Source organism: Neodiprion lecontei, chromosome 7 (assembly GCF_021901455.1).
Source record: "Neodiprion lecontei isolate iyNeoLeco1 chromosome 7, iyNeoLeco1.1, whole genome shotgun sequence".
Lineage (NCBI taxonomy): Eukaryota > Metazoa > Arthropoda > Insecta > Hymenoptera > Diprionidae > Neodiprion > Neodiprion lecontei.
This window is the reverse complement of record NC_060266.1, coordinates 22,930,060-22,943,404: the sequence shown is the minus strand read 5'-3', so window position 1 is coordinate 22,943,404 and position 13,345 is coordinate 22,930,060. Positions and strand designations below refer to the sequence as shown.

The 13,345-nt window shown below is 43.3% G+C and overlaps 2 protein-coding genes across 2 annotated transcripts; both read left to right on the top strand.

The window, feature by feature from the left end:
- Window positions 1-6,395: 6,395 nt before the first annotated feature.
- LOC107225016 (pro-resilin) lies at window positions 6,396-7,775 on the top strand. Its single transcript, XM_015665315.2, has 3 exons — window positions 6,396-6,542; window positions 6,607-7,263; window positions 7,327-7,775. Exons 1-3 carry the CDS (start codon window positions 6,537-6,539, stop codon window positions 7,591-7,593), a joined length of 930 nt encoding a protein of 309 aa, XP_015520801.1. The 5' UTR covers window positions 6,396-6,536; the 3' UTR covers window positions 7,594-7,775.
- Window positions 7,776-9,950: 2,175 nt separating this feature from the next.
- LOC107225012 (pro-resilin-like) lies at window positions 9,951-11,226 on the top strand. Its single transcript, XM_015665310.2, has 3 exons — window positions 9,951-10,031; window positions 10,213-10,635; window positions 10,766-11,226. The coding sequence occupies exons 1-3, from the start codon at window positions 10,026-10,028 to the stop codon at window positions 11,039-11,041; spliced, it is 705 nt and encodes a 234-aa protein (XP_015520796.2). The 5' UTR covers window positions 9,951-10,025; the 3' UTR covers window positions 11,042-11,226.
- The last annotated feature ends 2,119 nt before the right edge of the window (window positions 11,227-13,345 follow it).

Below are 13,345 nucleotides of genomic sequence, written 5' to 3'. Positions count from 1 at the left end.
ATCCACCACCAGAATAACACTGAAATCACACTGAATTCAAAGTTCGTACTTATAATTGAAATCACACTTGAAATCTACTGAAATTAAATAAAGTGAAAAAAAAAGAACAAACCTATCAGTCGTATTTTGGTAATACCAGAGTGGATTTACTGAATGTTATTTTGGTAAAACTGATGTAGAAAAATTTCACAATTACACCGAGGAATTGAGTGGAATTTAAGTGATTATCCGTAGTATCATTCTAATATCACTGACTTTAGGATCCGCTGAAGAAACACTGAATCCAGAATTTCAGCTGACGCATAATCAACCTTCTGCACTGATTGTGACAGAAATTTTTAGTTCCGTTTACCGCTCAGTCCTTAACCATTTTCATTTTTTACTGTCGAAAAATATAGTTCTAGGTGGAAAATGAAAATTAGTTTTCTAGCTGTTACCGGAAAGTCTAGTATCCGTTACTATTCTTTTTCATTACGATCACTTTTGCTATATTTTCTTGCAACTGTTGCGAAAATTTAATGCTTGTGCAACAATATATTGACGTTAAAGTCTTGTTTAACTAAAAAAATAGAGTAAGCCTCGCAAACTGATTTTACGTTACAATTACCAAAAAAGGATCGACGATAGCGCAAAATGGTTAGGCGTACCTCGTTTTTCGCAATTCCAAAAATATTCAGACAGTTTTTTTAACGATACCTGTTTTACCAAATTTTTCTAGTTACTGTAACAAATGAAATTTTTCTCAGTGTAGAATTAGCAAAAGCGTCTTTCGCAAAATGCAGACCGCATCGTTGACCGGAAATTCTGAAATATTGGTGCGACTACTCCGCGATATTTCGGCTGACGTTAATTGATTTAGCCTGAGGACAGATGCCTGCAGTTGTTCCAGTTTATCTCGATGGAAGTTCGCGTTTGGTATTACAGGCTGCATCGACGAGGGGCAGACGGCGGATCGAATTTGACGAAGTAATTTCGATGTACTAATATTCACGGATCAACTTCGCTGATACGCATCCTTGGGAAATCTAGAAGGGTATTAATGGGTACGCCTTGAAATGAGATATTTCCGAAGGTCCGATTTAAGCGTGTGTATGCCGATGGGATTTTGACGTAATTAATTACTAGACGAGCGTCGGTGAGGCGAGAAACGAGATCATCCGACGAAGAATTTGCCTACAGAAAAAGTTCCGCCATATTGAGGAAAAAAAAAAAAAAAACAACATCCTTCTCTCTAATTACCAGAAAATTGAACGGTTCAAATCATTTTAAAATCACAATGAAAAACGGTACAAGCAATCATTTGGTGCAGTTATTCCAACATTTAATCGCCTGTTTATTGGGCCAGGGTCTAAATATCCATTTATCATTTCACAAAAATTAAATCACCCCAATAGTTATAAGAAAATATGGTACGCGTGAACATAATAAAAAAAAAAAATTCTAAGACATATTAGGTCTTTTCGGTTACAGATAAATTAATTTTCCTTTCGTACCAAGAACTATATTTTTCAATTCGCAGGAAATTCCAATGTCTCGTTTGGACTACTGTCGAACGAAATAGACGAAGAACGAAGAAACAAAAAATTGCATGTGGGCGTTGACGCGAGTCATTATGCATTGCCCGTAACTTGGAGTACGAGTCAAGTGACAAATTGCAGTGCAACGTTAAGAGACCGTGTGCATTGTCGGTAAGTGACGTGTCAAAACAATTAATAAAAACGCAGACGGGTGGATTACGCTCGGCCGTTTATACAATCTTCCAGCCTTTTTCTTCTCGAAATTTTGCAATCTTGTCACCGCTACGTGGCTAATTCCCACCGTTTCGATCTCTGCATTCGTTGCAGTTCGAGAGACATCCAACAGGATCGATGTAATTCGCACTGAACCGGATTTGGAAATCAGCCTTAAGTGGGAAGGACGATTCTCTGAGGATCCGCAGATCAGCCGAAGGATAAACGAGTTCTTCGAATTTAAAATCAATCAACTTCTTTCCTCTTACCATATAACGCATCCCGTCGTACAATAAGCAAAGAATTTTATTCTGGCCCAAATTTCGCACGGATCTCCAATAACGGAGAACAACGGTCAACCAGAGAGAGAGAGAGAGATTGAGAGAGAGAGAGAGAGGAGTGTTAATTTCTCTGTGTCATTCAGGGCGAGAGCTCGAGGAATAAGAAGGCCGTGAATCCCGGTGTTCGAGGTCGTTATACGTTTACGTATAAAAGATACTTATCTACGTTTGCGCAACTCGAGCGCGCTGTTTGCCGGGATGCTGTTGCCGACTTTGCGGGCGTACCTTCGGCAAAAATTATAATTAATATTTAATGCACGGTCGTACGAAAGCGCAGGAATTTCGTGCCTCCGAACTTAATTCGCATAGGATCACCGCCGCGGTTATATATGTATTTGGGCATCGCGACTCGAGCAGCGTCCTCGAGATTTTACGCTCCGGGCTTTGCGCTCGATCATCGAGAGATCTCGCCTCCGCGGTCTGTAATCCATCCACATATTATAATACGTACCGCCCAACAGCCTCTTAGTCTCTTGACCTCTCAGCCTCCGCAAATCTCTGATCCCTTAACCCCCGGAATAAATAAAAAGAGTGAGAAAAAAGAAAGGAAGAAAAAAAAAAAAGAAGTATTCATCCGGCCCCTGTTACAACCAGCGGCTTCTGTGTGAACTCGAGCGAATTTCTCGCCCTCCTATTTATAGCTGCGGTCAAATTCTGGCGAGAGAATTCTTATCTCATTCGAACTGGTTCAACGTCGGTAATTATGCCTCGTTAGATTCCGCGAAATTTAGATAACGCGATAATTTGCCCAAGTTTGATAATTTTACGTAAGCGGCGTTTTGATAGATCGATCATTTCCAAAGATTTGATCATCCATCCAAGTTGCAAAAGTCACGAGTATCGTAGATTTCTGTCAAGAAAAAAAAAAAGAAAAAAAACAAAATAAAAAAAGAAAAAATAAATGTGAAACGAAGCTTGGTGGCAGGGTCGGGAATTGAAATTCTAAATACATGCCCGGTGGTTTGTCTAACAATAAGCAAATTTATTCGGGCAGGTGGTCAGGCATTCACGCCAAATGTCAATTATTAACAACGGTTGTTATTCAATCGAATAAACTGCCCTCGGAGTTCGTCACCGCTGTGCCGCGATTCTCTCTGTACAAGCTCGCAGCGCGGAGAAATACGAACGTTTTGCCGTATAAAATCGAGTAAATTGAAACAGACCGAGAGGGGAAAAGTGTAAAATACATTTCCCGACCGACCCAGTCGCCCCCGTTTTCATTGTTCCCGGTGTTTTACATTTGCGGATGGATTTATATTTTCTCTATTGTCCGCAACGCGATTCAGGAATATATATTAATTTTAAATCCATCTGTCGAACAGCATTACAGAGCTCCGCAGCGAATGTTCGATCATTCGGAGCTCCCAGGGATTTTACGGTTTCGCAATCCGTCCTCATCAATAGTTGTACGTTCCATTCAAATGTTCCGAATTTAATTATTCAAACAAATTCCCTTTCCAAATGCGTAAAAGAATTTTCAGAAAATAATTTTCACTCGTTCTTCGAGCTGCGAACCCTGTATCCGAGCCGTTTTTTCGCGTTCATCATCTTGTCATCGCCGAGGTTGCGTCTCCGCGTTCGTCGACGAAAATTTGCGAATGCGGAAGCGTCGCTCGTTTTCCGATAATCGATGCGGTCTTGTTGCAAGGTGGAAATTCGACGATGCGAAATATCCTGTGCCCGAAGTGTATCTGAAAGGTCGACAGGTTTTCCTCCCTTTGGACGCGTCGTCCGAGTGTCGAGATGTCCAGCAGGGCTCGTCATTTTCCATACGTATTTCATAGCGCCGAGTCGACTGTTTCTGATACCAAAAAATTCTCCTTCACCGATGTCTAAACGCGGCCAAGCTGAATTTCCGAGTTATTTCCTCGTATGATTCCTTGATGTAGACCTTAAATGGCCAGGGTATAAAATCCTCAACGAACACGCTCATCGCGCTGCAGATGTCTCAAGGGAATCGTGCGATAAGATCGTTCGTTGCGCCAGTGCAGCGCGCACCGAGTATAATCTCTGAGATTTTCAAGCTAACATAATAGGATACACGTGTGTCTGTAGTCACGTAAGAACGTGAGTTAATATGATTTGTGAGAATCGTTACTACTGGCCGGCTCTCGCTGCTCGAGATATTATACGGTCAAAGTAAAAGCAGCGTCGTCGTAACATGGAATCAGATCGACACAGCTGCGAGTTTCAACGTATGTGAATATTTCTACATTTCTTCGTCGCCAGACTCATTGGTTTTACTTGATATATCGGAACTCTTCTTACGGACAAACTTTTTCAGCTGAAACGAAAAGTCACGGCAAGAAATTTTTGGAAAAATACTTTGCGGAAATGATGATGAACGGCGCATGCAAGTTCAGGTCCATGGGCATGCGTACTTGGTATTGTATTATCCCCGGCAATAACGGCGAACCAGTGCCAAATGGTTGTATTACATGGTCTTGTGCTTGTATGGTTGGAAGAGTGAAGGATTCATGCATCATCCCTGAAGCAATAACTGTCAGAAGTAGATCAATTAGGAACGCCTCAATCGGCAATAGAGTTGCGGATTGATCTCATCCACATTAAGATCGCTTATGCACGCGTGTCACTCGGCTTCTTTGCAACATCATTCTATTTCAGGGGATGGTGTCATCTAATGCGCAATTACTAGTCCATGTAGCTTAGGGTGTGCTAAAAAAAAATAAAAAATTTTTTTCAACGCGCAGCAATATTTCAGGAGAGCATCTAATTTGCAATTAGATTATCTTGGCCATATATGAGCTCTTAGTATTGATATGTGAAGGTATATATTTCATTTTTTCCATCGTCCATTTAAGTAGCACGTAATAAAAATCGGACAATTTTTGAATTTTTTTTGTCTCGTAAACGACCTTGCTTTATAAACTATCTAAATACAGATTCTTGTAGGATATTTTACGCTCTATAAAATAGCACTGATACAGAATTTTCCTATCTCTAACCGATTACGAGAGTTTCGCCTCTTAAAAATTGAGTCATCTTGGATATCTATTAATTCATTGGAGTAAGAAAAATTCTAGCTTGGTACTTTTTTATTGAGCGTGAAGTTTCCAATAAGAATCTGTATTTAGATAATATATGAATCACGCCATTTACGAGAAAAAAAAAAAATTAACAAATTTTCAAAATTTTCCTACTTCTTATTTAAATGGAAAATGTAAAAAATAAAATAGGCATCTCTAAATAAAAATAATAAGAGCTCATATTTGGCAGAGATATTCTATTTGAGATGGTCTACCGGAATCTAGATGAGCATTTGAAAAAAAAAAAACTATTTTTTTCTTGGTACATATATCCTGAAGTAGCTAAATCGGAATGACAGAAGGTGCAGCATATTTTTGATTGTGATCCGTTATGAAATTTGCAAAAGAATCATTGCCAGGAGCTGAATTTTCACCATGCAGAGAGTTATGCGATAAGACTTAACGCAACATTGTAATAATGACAGAGGTGCAGCAATTAACATCACTGGAGGTTAACAGCGGTGTGGGTAATAAAGAGTTTTAGTAGGCTTTCGCGGTATTTGCGTGAAAGAATAAACAGCAAACGTGCAAAAAAAAAAACAAAAAAAAAAACGAATTAAACACTACGAATTATAGCATTGTCTCTGCGAAAACGTTGCGACAGAGACAGAGAGTTTCGATCGCTCTGCTTACGGAGCGTTTGTACCGAGTACGAAAAACAAACCGGCCTCAATCAGTCATTGCAAACTCGGCGTTCACCGTTTGTTGCAACGACCGGTGTTTTCCACGCGACGAATGAACATCCGGTTGAAATTGTCGATGATTAACAAATTGCAGAACGTAATTCAGCGAGCGGTTTTTTCCCATTCAGCATTCAGGATATAAAAACGGGGAAAAAGTTCAAGGCAAAAGGTTGTTCGTTTTCAATGAAAAGAGCAGATCATCGATGACCCGGCAAAGTGCTCGGTAATTCCTGGTTCCACGAGTTCGGTTCAAACGGCTGACATTTGATTGAAGCGAATTTGCCCGCGTTCAGAGTCTTGCACGTTCAAAAACAATTCACCATAGGTACCAACTCCTTCGGATCAAAAGCGTTTGCAAGCACGGCTGAGAATCCGAAGAAAAATGCGATGACCGAGCGTTCGCTCGGCTCCCGTACAGCAGCTGACAAGGTGTATTAAAACTTGTGCAGAAAGTGAGATCTTTTGGTGAAATGATCGTTCAACGTTCAAAGTGGGCCCGGCAGCTGAGCACGCGTGAGGCCCATTCCGGCTCGACGAATGGTGGGGACCACCGGCCCGCCCGTCCTTGCCACTCGGCGATCTCGTTGTTACAGTTTGCTCCTCCGGGCCGCACGCGTGCGTTACGCAACGTACTTGCAGGTTTTTGGCGGGGATATGGGCGCCGTTTTTTCGGTATAAAAACCATGCACCACCAATGGTAGACATCACACCATCCTGTGTTCTCCAAAGGCAAACATGAAGGTGAGCAGAGCCCGAGTCCGGCGTCCGATCGTCTCGTAAGCTTCTAACCGTTTTCTTCTTCCAGGTCTTTATCCTCCTCTCGCTCTCCGCCGTTGCTCTGGCCAGTCTCGAGCCGGCTGGATATCGTCCTCCAGGATCTGCTTCTCCATCGGCCAGGTACCTGCCGGCAAGCCCCATATCGAACCAGTACCTTCCGGCCAGCCATCACTCCTCCAGCTCTATCTCGAACCAGTACCTTCCGGCAAGCCACCACTCTTCTAACTCCATTTCGAACCAGTACCTTCCGGCCAGCCAACACTCCTCTAACTCCATTTCGAGCCAGTACCTTCCGGCCAGCCGGTACTCGTCCGCACCTTCGAACCAGTACCTGCCTGCCAACAAGTGGAGCCAAGTGCCCGCTGTCGCTCCTTCGAACCAGTATCTACCGGCCTCACCTTCGTCCTCGGCGCCATGGGCCAGCTCTGCATCCTCTCAGTCAGCACCTTGGGCCAATTCAGCATCCTCTTCGGCGTCCCGTTGGGCCGCCCCGTCGAGCCAGTACCTTCCGGCCGCTCAGAACAGCGTCCACAAGTCCTCGATAAGCGTGCCTTCCAACGTCTACATCCCAGCAAGCAGTCATGGATCGTCTTCCAGCTACTCGTCTCACAGTAACGCAGCTCCGTCGAGCCATTACCTTCCGGCGAATGCCGGGTACCGATACGCCCATCAGGATGACGAATCTGTGAGTTTGAGGTGCGGTGTGTGGTTGGGACAGTGATGATGGTTTTTTCGATCTTGTTTGCAGGTGCCGGCTAAGTATGAGTTCGAATACGAAGTCAAGGATGAACCCTCCGGCAATGACTTCGGACATCACGAGAGCCGCGACGGTGATAACACTCAGGGAGTCTACACCGTCGTTCTTCCCGATGGACGCAAGCAGATCGTACACTACGAGGCTGACCAGGAGGGGTACAAGCCAAGGATCTCGTACGAGGAACCCAAGCAGGGATACAACGGCGGATACAACCGTCAGGGTGGATACGCTCACGGACACCCGCAGGGACCCTACTGAGGGATTTGCCTCGGGATTGGATTATGTGCCAGTAACAACGACGACCTAGCGATCTAGATCTTAATATTCGCGTGCTTATTGCGTGCGCGTTTTTGTAATCGTCATTACGATTCGCGCACGGGTTTACTTCTCTATTGTGTAAATTATTTTTTTAATAAAAAAGAATGAATTCGATTTGATAATAACTTGCGATTTTTTTAATGCGCGATTCGAACGAACCCATTGCCCCCTTCATTATTTTCATCTCTCTCATCTCGGCGTAAAAAATACAATCAACGGACGAGTGTGAGGTTGAGTTCCGATTTAAAATACGATAAAGGTGATCGCATCAATGATTTACCAAGACTGCTAACATTGGAGAAAGTATACAAGGTAAAGCCTGTTACGTTTCAAGGATTCGGAGAGCGTATGTCGATTCATTGACTCGTTCGATGCGTTGATTCTCGTTTCAAGATTTTCATTCTCGATTACAGATGCAATCTGAAATCAGAAAAATTTAGTATAAACTAAAATATTCGTTATAGCTTAATACACGGAGCTATTGTTAATGAATTTGCTCTTGGCGTATCCATGACGGATGTTTCATCATTCGTTACGGTAATTGAAGAGCATCGGGTCTTCCTGCTTGAGAATGAGAAGCCATTTATTCAAGAATGGGATAAATTTAACAGTTGGTGATCGAATTGTCAATAATCAGGTGCCTCGTTCTTACGTGATTTGAAAGCAAGTTATAGTCACTGCCTTTATTAAAATGCCCGAGAACTTTCTTCGGAAGAGTTTCCTGGCCTAGAGGAAAACGAATTTCCTAGCATGAAAAATATATCCTAGTGATTTTTTAGGCTTACCACATTCACGGCATACTTAACCATAAATACCATAAAAATCTCATTCTTTGTCAATCACTGCGATAGTTTTACGCGTGATTTCGAAAAACTTGATCATTTAATGTCAAAAATCAAATTCCACGTTGTTCACTTCGCGGAGCTATCCGTTCAGACTATTTCAGAACAGAGAGAGAGGCTCTGAGGTCAAAGCCGAAGGTCGGGTGAGATCGATCCGTACCTGAGTAATGGGTAAGAAGAAAAGACGCGGTGATAACAATAAAGGGAGGGGGGGGGGGGGGGGGAGAGTTTGAGAAAAAGGGCGAGTAGAAGTCGGGGTCTATTCGTTGTTGGAAATTCTTTCAGGATGAAAGAATTGAAACGTTTACAAGGCAGGAAATGTGTCAGCGTAGATTTTTTTTTATTATCTTGTTTTCCTTTTTTTTCACACCGTTATGAAATAATATATCACCGGCTCAGTTATACGTTCGGGAGAAAACTGTACAAGAAGTACCGTAATAGGGCTTTTGGGTGGAGATTGCGTAAGCAGGCGTGAGTAATGTTTCGCAGAGCGATAAATTAAACCCCGTTTATCGGAAGAGGGCTCTGACAAATGGGTGACAATTCTTTTTCTCGCTTGGGTTGTTATAATAACCCAGCGTGTACAATTTGACATTTGGAAATGACGAATGTACGATGCTATATATTAGATATCTTCCGCTCATTCTTACAGCTCTACTTATTATTCTTAAAAATTTCTTACCACCCGTCGGCTGGCAAACCCTGAAACCTCGACAAGACGAAGCGGTGCGAATACATCAGCGTGGTTAGCGATTGAGAAACATGGGACGGGGCCATGGATCGAATTAGAATAAAAAAATATCATCGGGATAAATCATGCGGTTTACATGGAAAGACGACGATCACCGCATGACGGTCCTTGCTAGAGTAATTGTGCGATTTGTCGTTATTCGAGAAAATTGAGTTCTCAGCACAAGGCACAGGTACGTATTCTCAAGAGTCGAATAACAAGATTAGTCAATGGATAACGAAGACGAGAAGCTAACGACTCATTATCTCTAAGATTTGGGGGCGTGTGGGTTATACCTGTTAGTTGAAGGTGCAGGCGATCCCTTTGCCAAATGAGGAAGTGATTGATTGGCACAATCCTGGCTCGCGCCGCGCGTCGGTTGCACAGTCTAGAAGCAACTTTGAAAGTGGCTAGCCGAGGAATCCTTGGAGTGAAATTGAAGAATCAAGGATGCCGCGTTCTCTGTGCAGCGAGATGGGCTGTGCGCGGCCTTGCTCTCGATGTTACAGTTGCGTTATGAAACACGACGGATAGAGATACACTCTTACCCACACCCGGGCACAGCCTCCATCGCTCATCTACGCCGAAGATGAATTATATATTATGTAGAATTTGAGAGAGATGCGCAGCTGCCGCTACATTCACACCGGGGGCATTTTTCACTCGGTTTTGCAACTCCCACATACAGCATACAGCGTACCTATGCAACTCGCACTTTCGCGATCGCCAGGGAACTATATAAGCCGGGGTGGATCCTTGCTTTTAATTACAACCGTTCGGCACGCAGAGGAATACATACCATGAAGGTAAGAGGAATGAACTAGATCGACACAATGTGATCTTTTGGGCTTCAGTTATCCGAAAAACGGTGCAACTTCTCTTGTCAATTTTCCAAACTGCAGTGATATTTCGAACACATGTAATCTGAATAATTTTATCGCGACTCTTGTGATTCTACAACTACAACTGTAGATTGAATTTTAACAGATCGTCGCTGTATTATGTCTGATCGCGGTGGCGTCCGCAAGCCTGGAGCCAGCCGGATATCGTCCTCCAGGCTCCGCTCCCTCGACGCGTTACCTGCCCGCCAGTAACTACCAGGCTTCATCGCCCCGTCAGCAGCCCTCGGCCAGGTACCTGCCGGCCAGCCAGTCGGAGAACTCTGCTACCCTGGCTCGTTTCTCAGCCCCATCCAGCGCCTATCTTCCCGCGAACAACTACCAAGCTCCCGCTCGAGCCTCCCCGTCGTCCTCGACGTTCTCCAACGCCCCGTCCGCGTCCTACGGAGTCCCCGCTTCATCGCAGTACTCGGCGCCGGCTGCTGTTCCTGAAAATCGTTACCTCCCGGCCAACAACGCTTTGACCGGAGGTGCCAACTCGGGATACGGCTACGCGGATGCTGAAAATTCGGTAAGTCTGAGAATGAACTGATGCTGTAACCTCGTTTAACGGTAGACCGATTTTTGGGTTCCGTTTGTTGTTTATCGGTGAACGTTGAACTGGACGTGATTTAACGATGTGAACTTTGTTGCCGTTTCAGGAACCCGCTAAGTACGATTTCCAGTACGAGGTAAAGGACAACTACGACAACGACTTTGGACACCAAGAGAGCCGCGACGGCGATGACACCAAGGGCATGTACTTCGTTCTTCTTCCCGACGGACGCAAGCAGATCGTCGAGTACACGGCCGACCAGGAAGGGTACAAGCCCAGGATCTCGTACGAGGAGTCGAGGCAAGGATACAACAACGCATACAATCAACAAAACCGTCAGGCTGGAGGATATTCTCAAAGTGACTCCGTAGGGCCTTATTAGAACTTGACATGGATGATTCCTGGAATAATTTACATTTCAATGTATAGATGTATAATATATATGATTACACGTAAATACACATAAAAAAAAATAGTGAACATTCGTCTGAGTTATAATTATAAAACCCTTGGATATGGGGAATGTCACACTAAAAACCCAACACAAGCCGCTTCAATGTGATTAAACGAGCCACGGCGAGACAAATACAAACTAGTTCGTTTTACACGTGTATATTTTCAACTTATAACAAAGGTGACTTGGAACTAATCACGAAGATTAATCATACTAAGTTGTATCATTATTGCGCACGTTAGCCTTACTTTTTTCTTCATTTTTGACCGGAAAATTTTAGTCTCAGATACGTTTCGTATGACTCTTACCGGACTAATTGGGCCCCCAGGAACTCAGAAAACGTAGCGAAAAGAGCGTGAGATAAACCAGAGAGAAATTACGAGGAAAAAGCACCTGCCAAAAAATGTCGAGAACACAGGTTCTCGTTTTTTGGTTCTAACTTTTGATGCGTTGATCGCAGCGTATTGGGACTGCGCCCAGTCGATTTCTCTCGCAAAATTACGTCGGAATAGTGCCACAATTATTTCATTCCAGCACCTTTCAGAATCGCGAAAATTTTCGCTAAAAATGCAAAGGGGTTAGCCTTACTTTTTCTTCATTTTTCGACCAAAAATTTTGGGTCTCAGAATCGTTTTGTATGACCCTATTCTGACTAATTGGACCCCTGGGAACTCAGAAAACGCAGCGAAAAGAGCGTGGGATCAACAGGAGAGAAGTTACGAAGGAAAAAGCACCTGCTGAAAAATGTCGAAAACACTGGTTCTCGTTTTTTGGCTGTAACTTTTGATGCGTTGATCGCAGCGTGTTGGAACTGCGCCCAATCGATTTCTCTCGCAAAATTACGTCGGAATAGTTCAACAATTATTTTATTTCAGCACTTTTCAAAATCGCGAAAATTTTCGCAAAAAATGCAAAGGGGTTAGCCTTACTTTTTCTTCATTTTTCGACCAAAAATTTTGGGTCTCAGAATCGTTTTGTGTGACTCTATCTCGACTAATTGGACCCCTGGGAACTCAGAAAACGCAGCGAAAAGAGCGTGGGATCAACAGGAGAGAAGTTACGAAGGAAAAAGCACCTGCTGAAAAATGTCGAAAACACAGGTTCTCGTTTTTCGGCTCTAACTTCTAATGCGTTGATCGCAGCGTGTTGGAACTGCGCCCAATCGATTTCTCTCTCAAAATTACGTCGGAATAGTGCCACAATTATTTTATTGCAGCACTTTTCAGAATTGCGAGAATTTTCGCAGAAAATGCAAAGGGGTTAGCCTTACTTTTTCTTCATTTTTCGACCAAAAATTTTGGGTCTCAGAATCGTTTTGTATGACCCTATCTCGACTAATTGGACCCCTGGGAACTCAGAAAACGCAGCGAAAAGAGCGTGGGATCAACAGGAGAGGAGTTACGAAGGAAAAAGCACCTGCTGAAAAATGTCGAAAACACAGGTTCTCGTTTTTTGGCTGTAACTTTTGATGCGTTGATCGCAGCGTGTTGGAACAGCGCCCAATCGATTTCTCTCGCAAAATTACGTCGGAATAGTTCAACAATTATTTTATTTCAGCACTTTTCAAAATCGCGAAAATTTTCGCAAAAAATGCAAAGGGGTTAGCCTTACTTTTTCGTCATTTTTCGACCAAAAATTTTGGGTCTCAGAATCGTTTTGTATGACCCTATCCTGACTGATTGGACCCCTGGGAACCCAGAAAACGCAGCGAAAAGAGCGTGGGATCAACAGGAGAGAAGTTACGAAGGAAAAAGCACCTGCTGAAAAATGTCGAAAACACAGGTTCTCGTTTTTCGGCTCTAACTTCTGATGCGTTGATCGCAGCGTGTTGGAACTGCGCACAATCGATTTCTCTCTTAAAATTACGTCGGAATAGTGCCACAATTATTTTATTCCAGCACTTTTCAGAATTGCGAAAATTTTCGCCAAAAATGCAAAGGGGTTAGCCTTACTTTTTCTTCATTTTTCGACCAAAAATTTTGGGTCTCAGAATCGTTTTGTATGACCCTATCTCGACTAATTGGACCCCTGGAAACTCAGAAAACGCAGCGAAAAGAGCGTGGGATCAACAGGAGAGAAGTTACGAAGGAAAAAGCACCTGCTGAAAAATGTCGAAAACACAGGTTCTCGTTTTTCGGCTCTAACTTCTGATGCGTTGATCGCAGCGTGTTGGAACTGCGCCCAATCGATTTCTCTCTCAAAATTACGTCGGAATAGTTCAACAATTATTTT

Bases quoted from the DNA above. Each gene is read 5' to 3' on its own strand.
- LOC107225012 (XM_015665310.2), top strand. The intron at 10,636-10,765 runs GTAAGTCTGAGA...TTGCCGTTTCAG, and splicing joins ACGCGGATGCTGAAAATTCG to GAACCCGCTAAGTACGATTT.
- LOC107225016 (XM_015665315.2), top strand. The intron at 7,264-7,326 runs GTGAGTTTGAGG...TCTTGTTTGCAG, and splicing joins CCCATCAGGATGACGAATCT to GTGCCGGCTAAGTATGAGTT.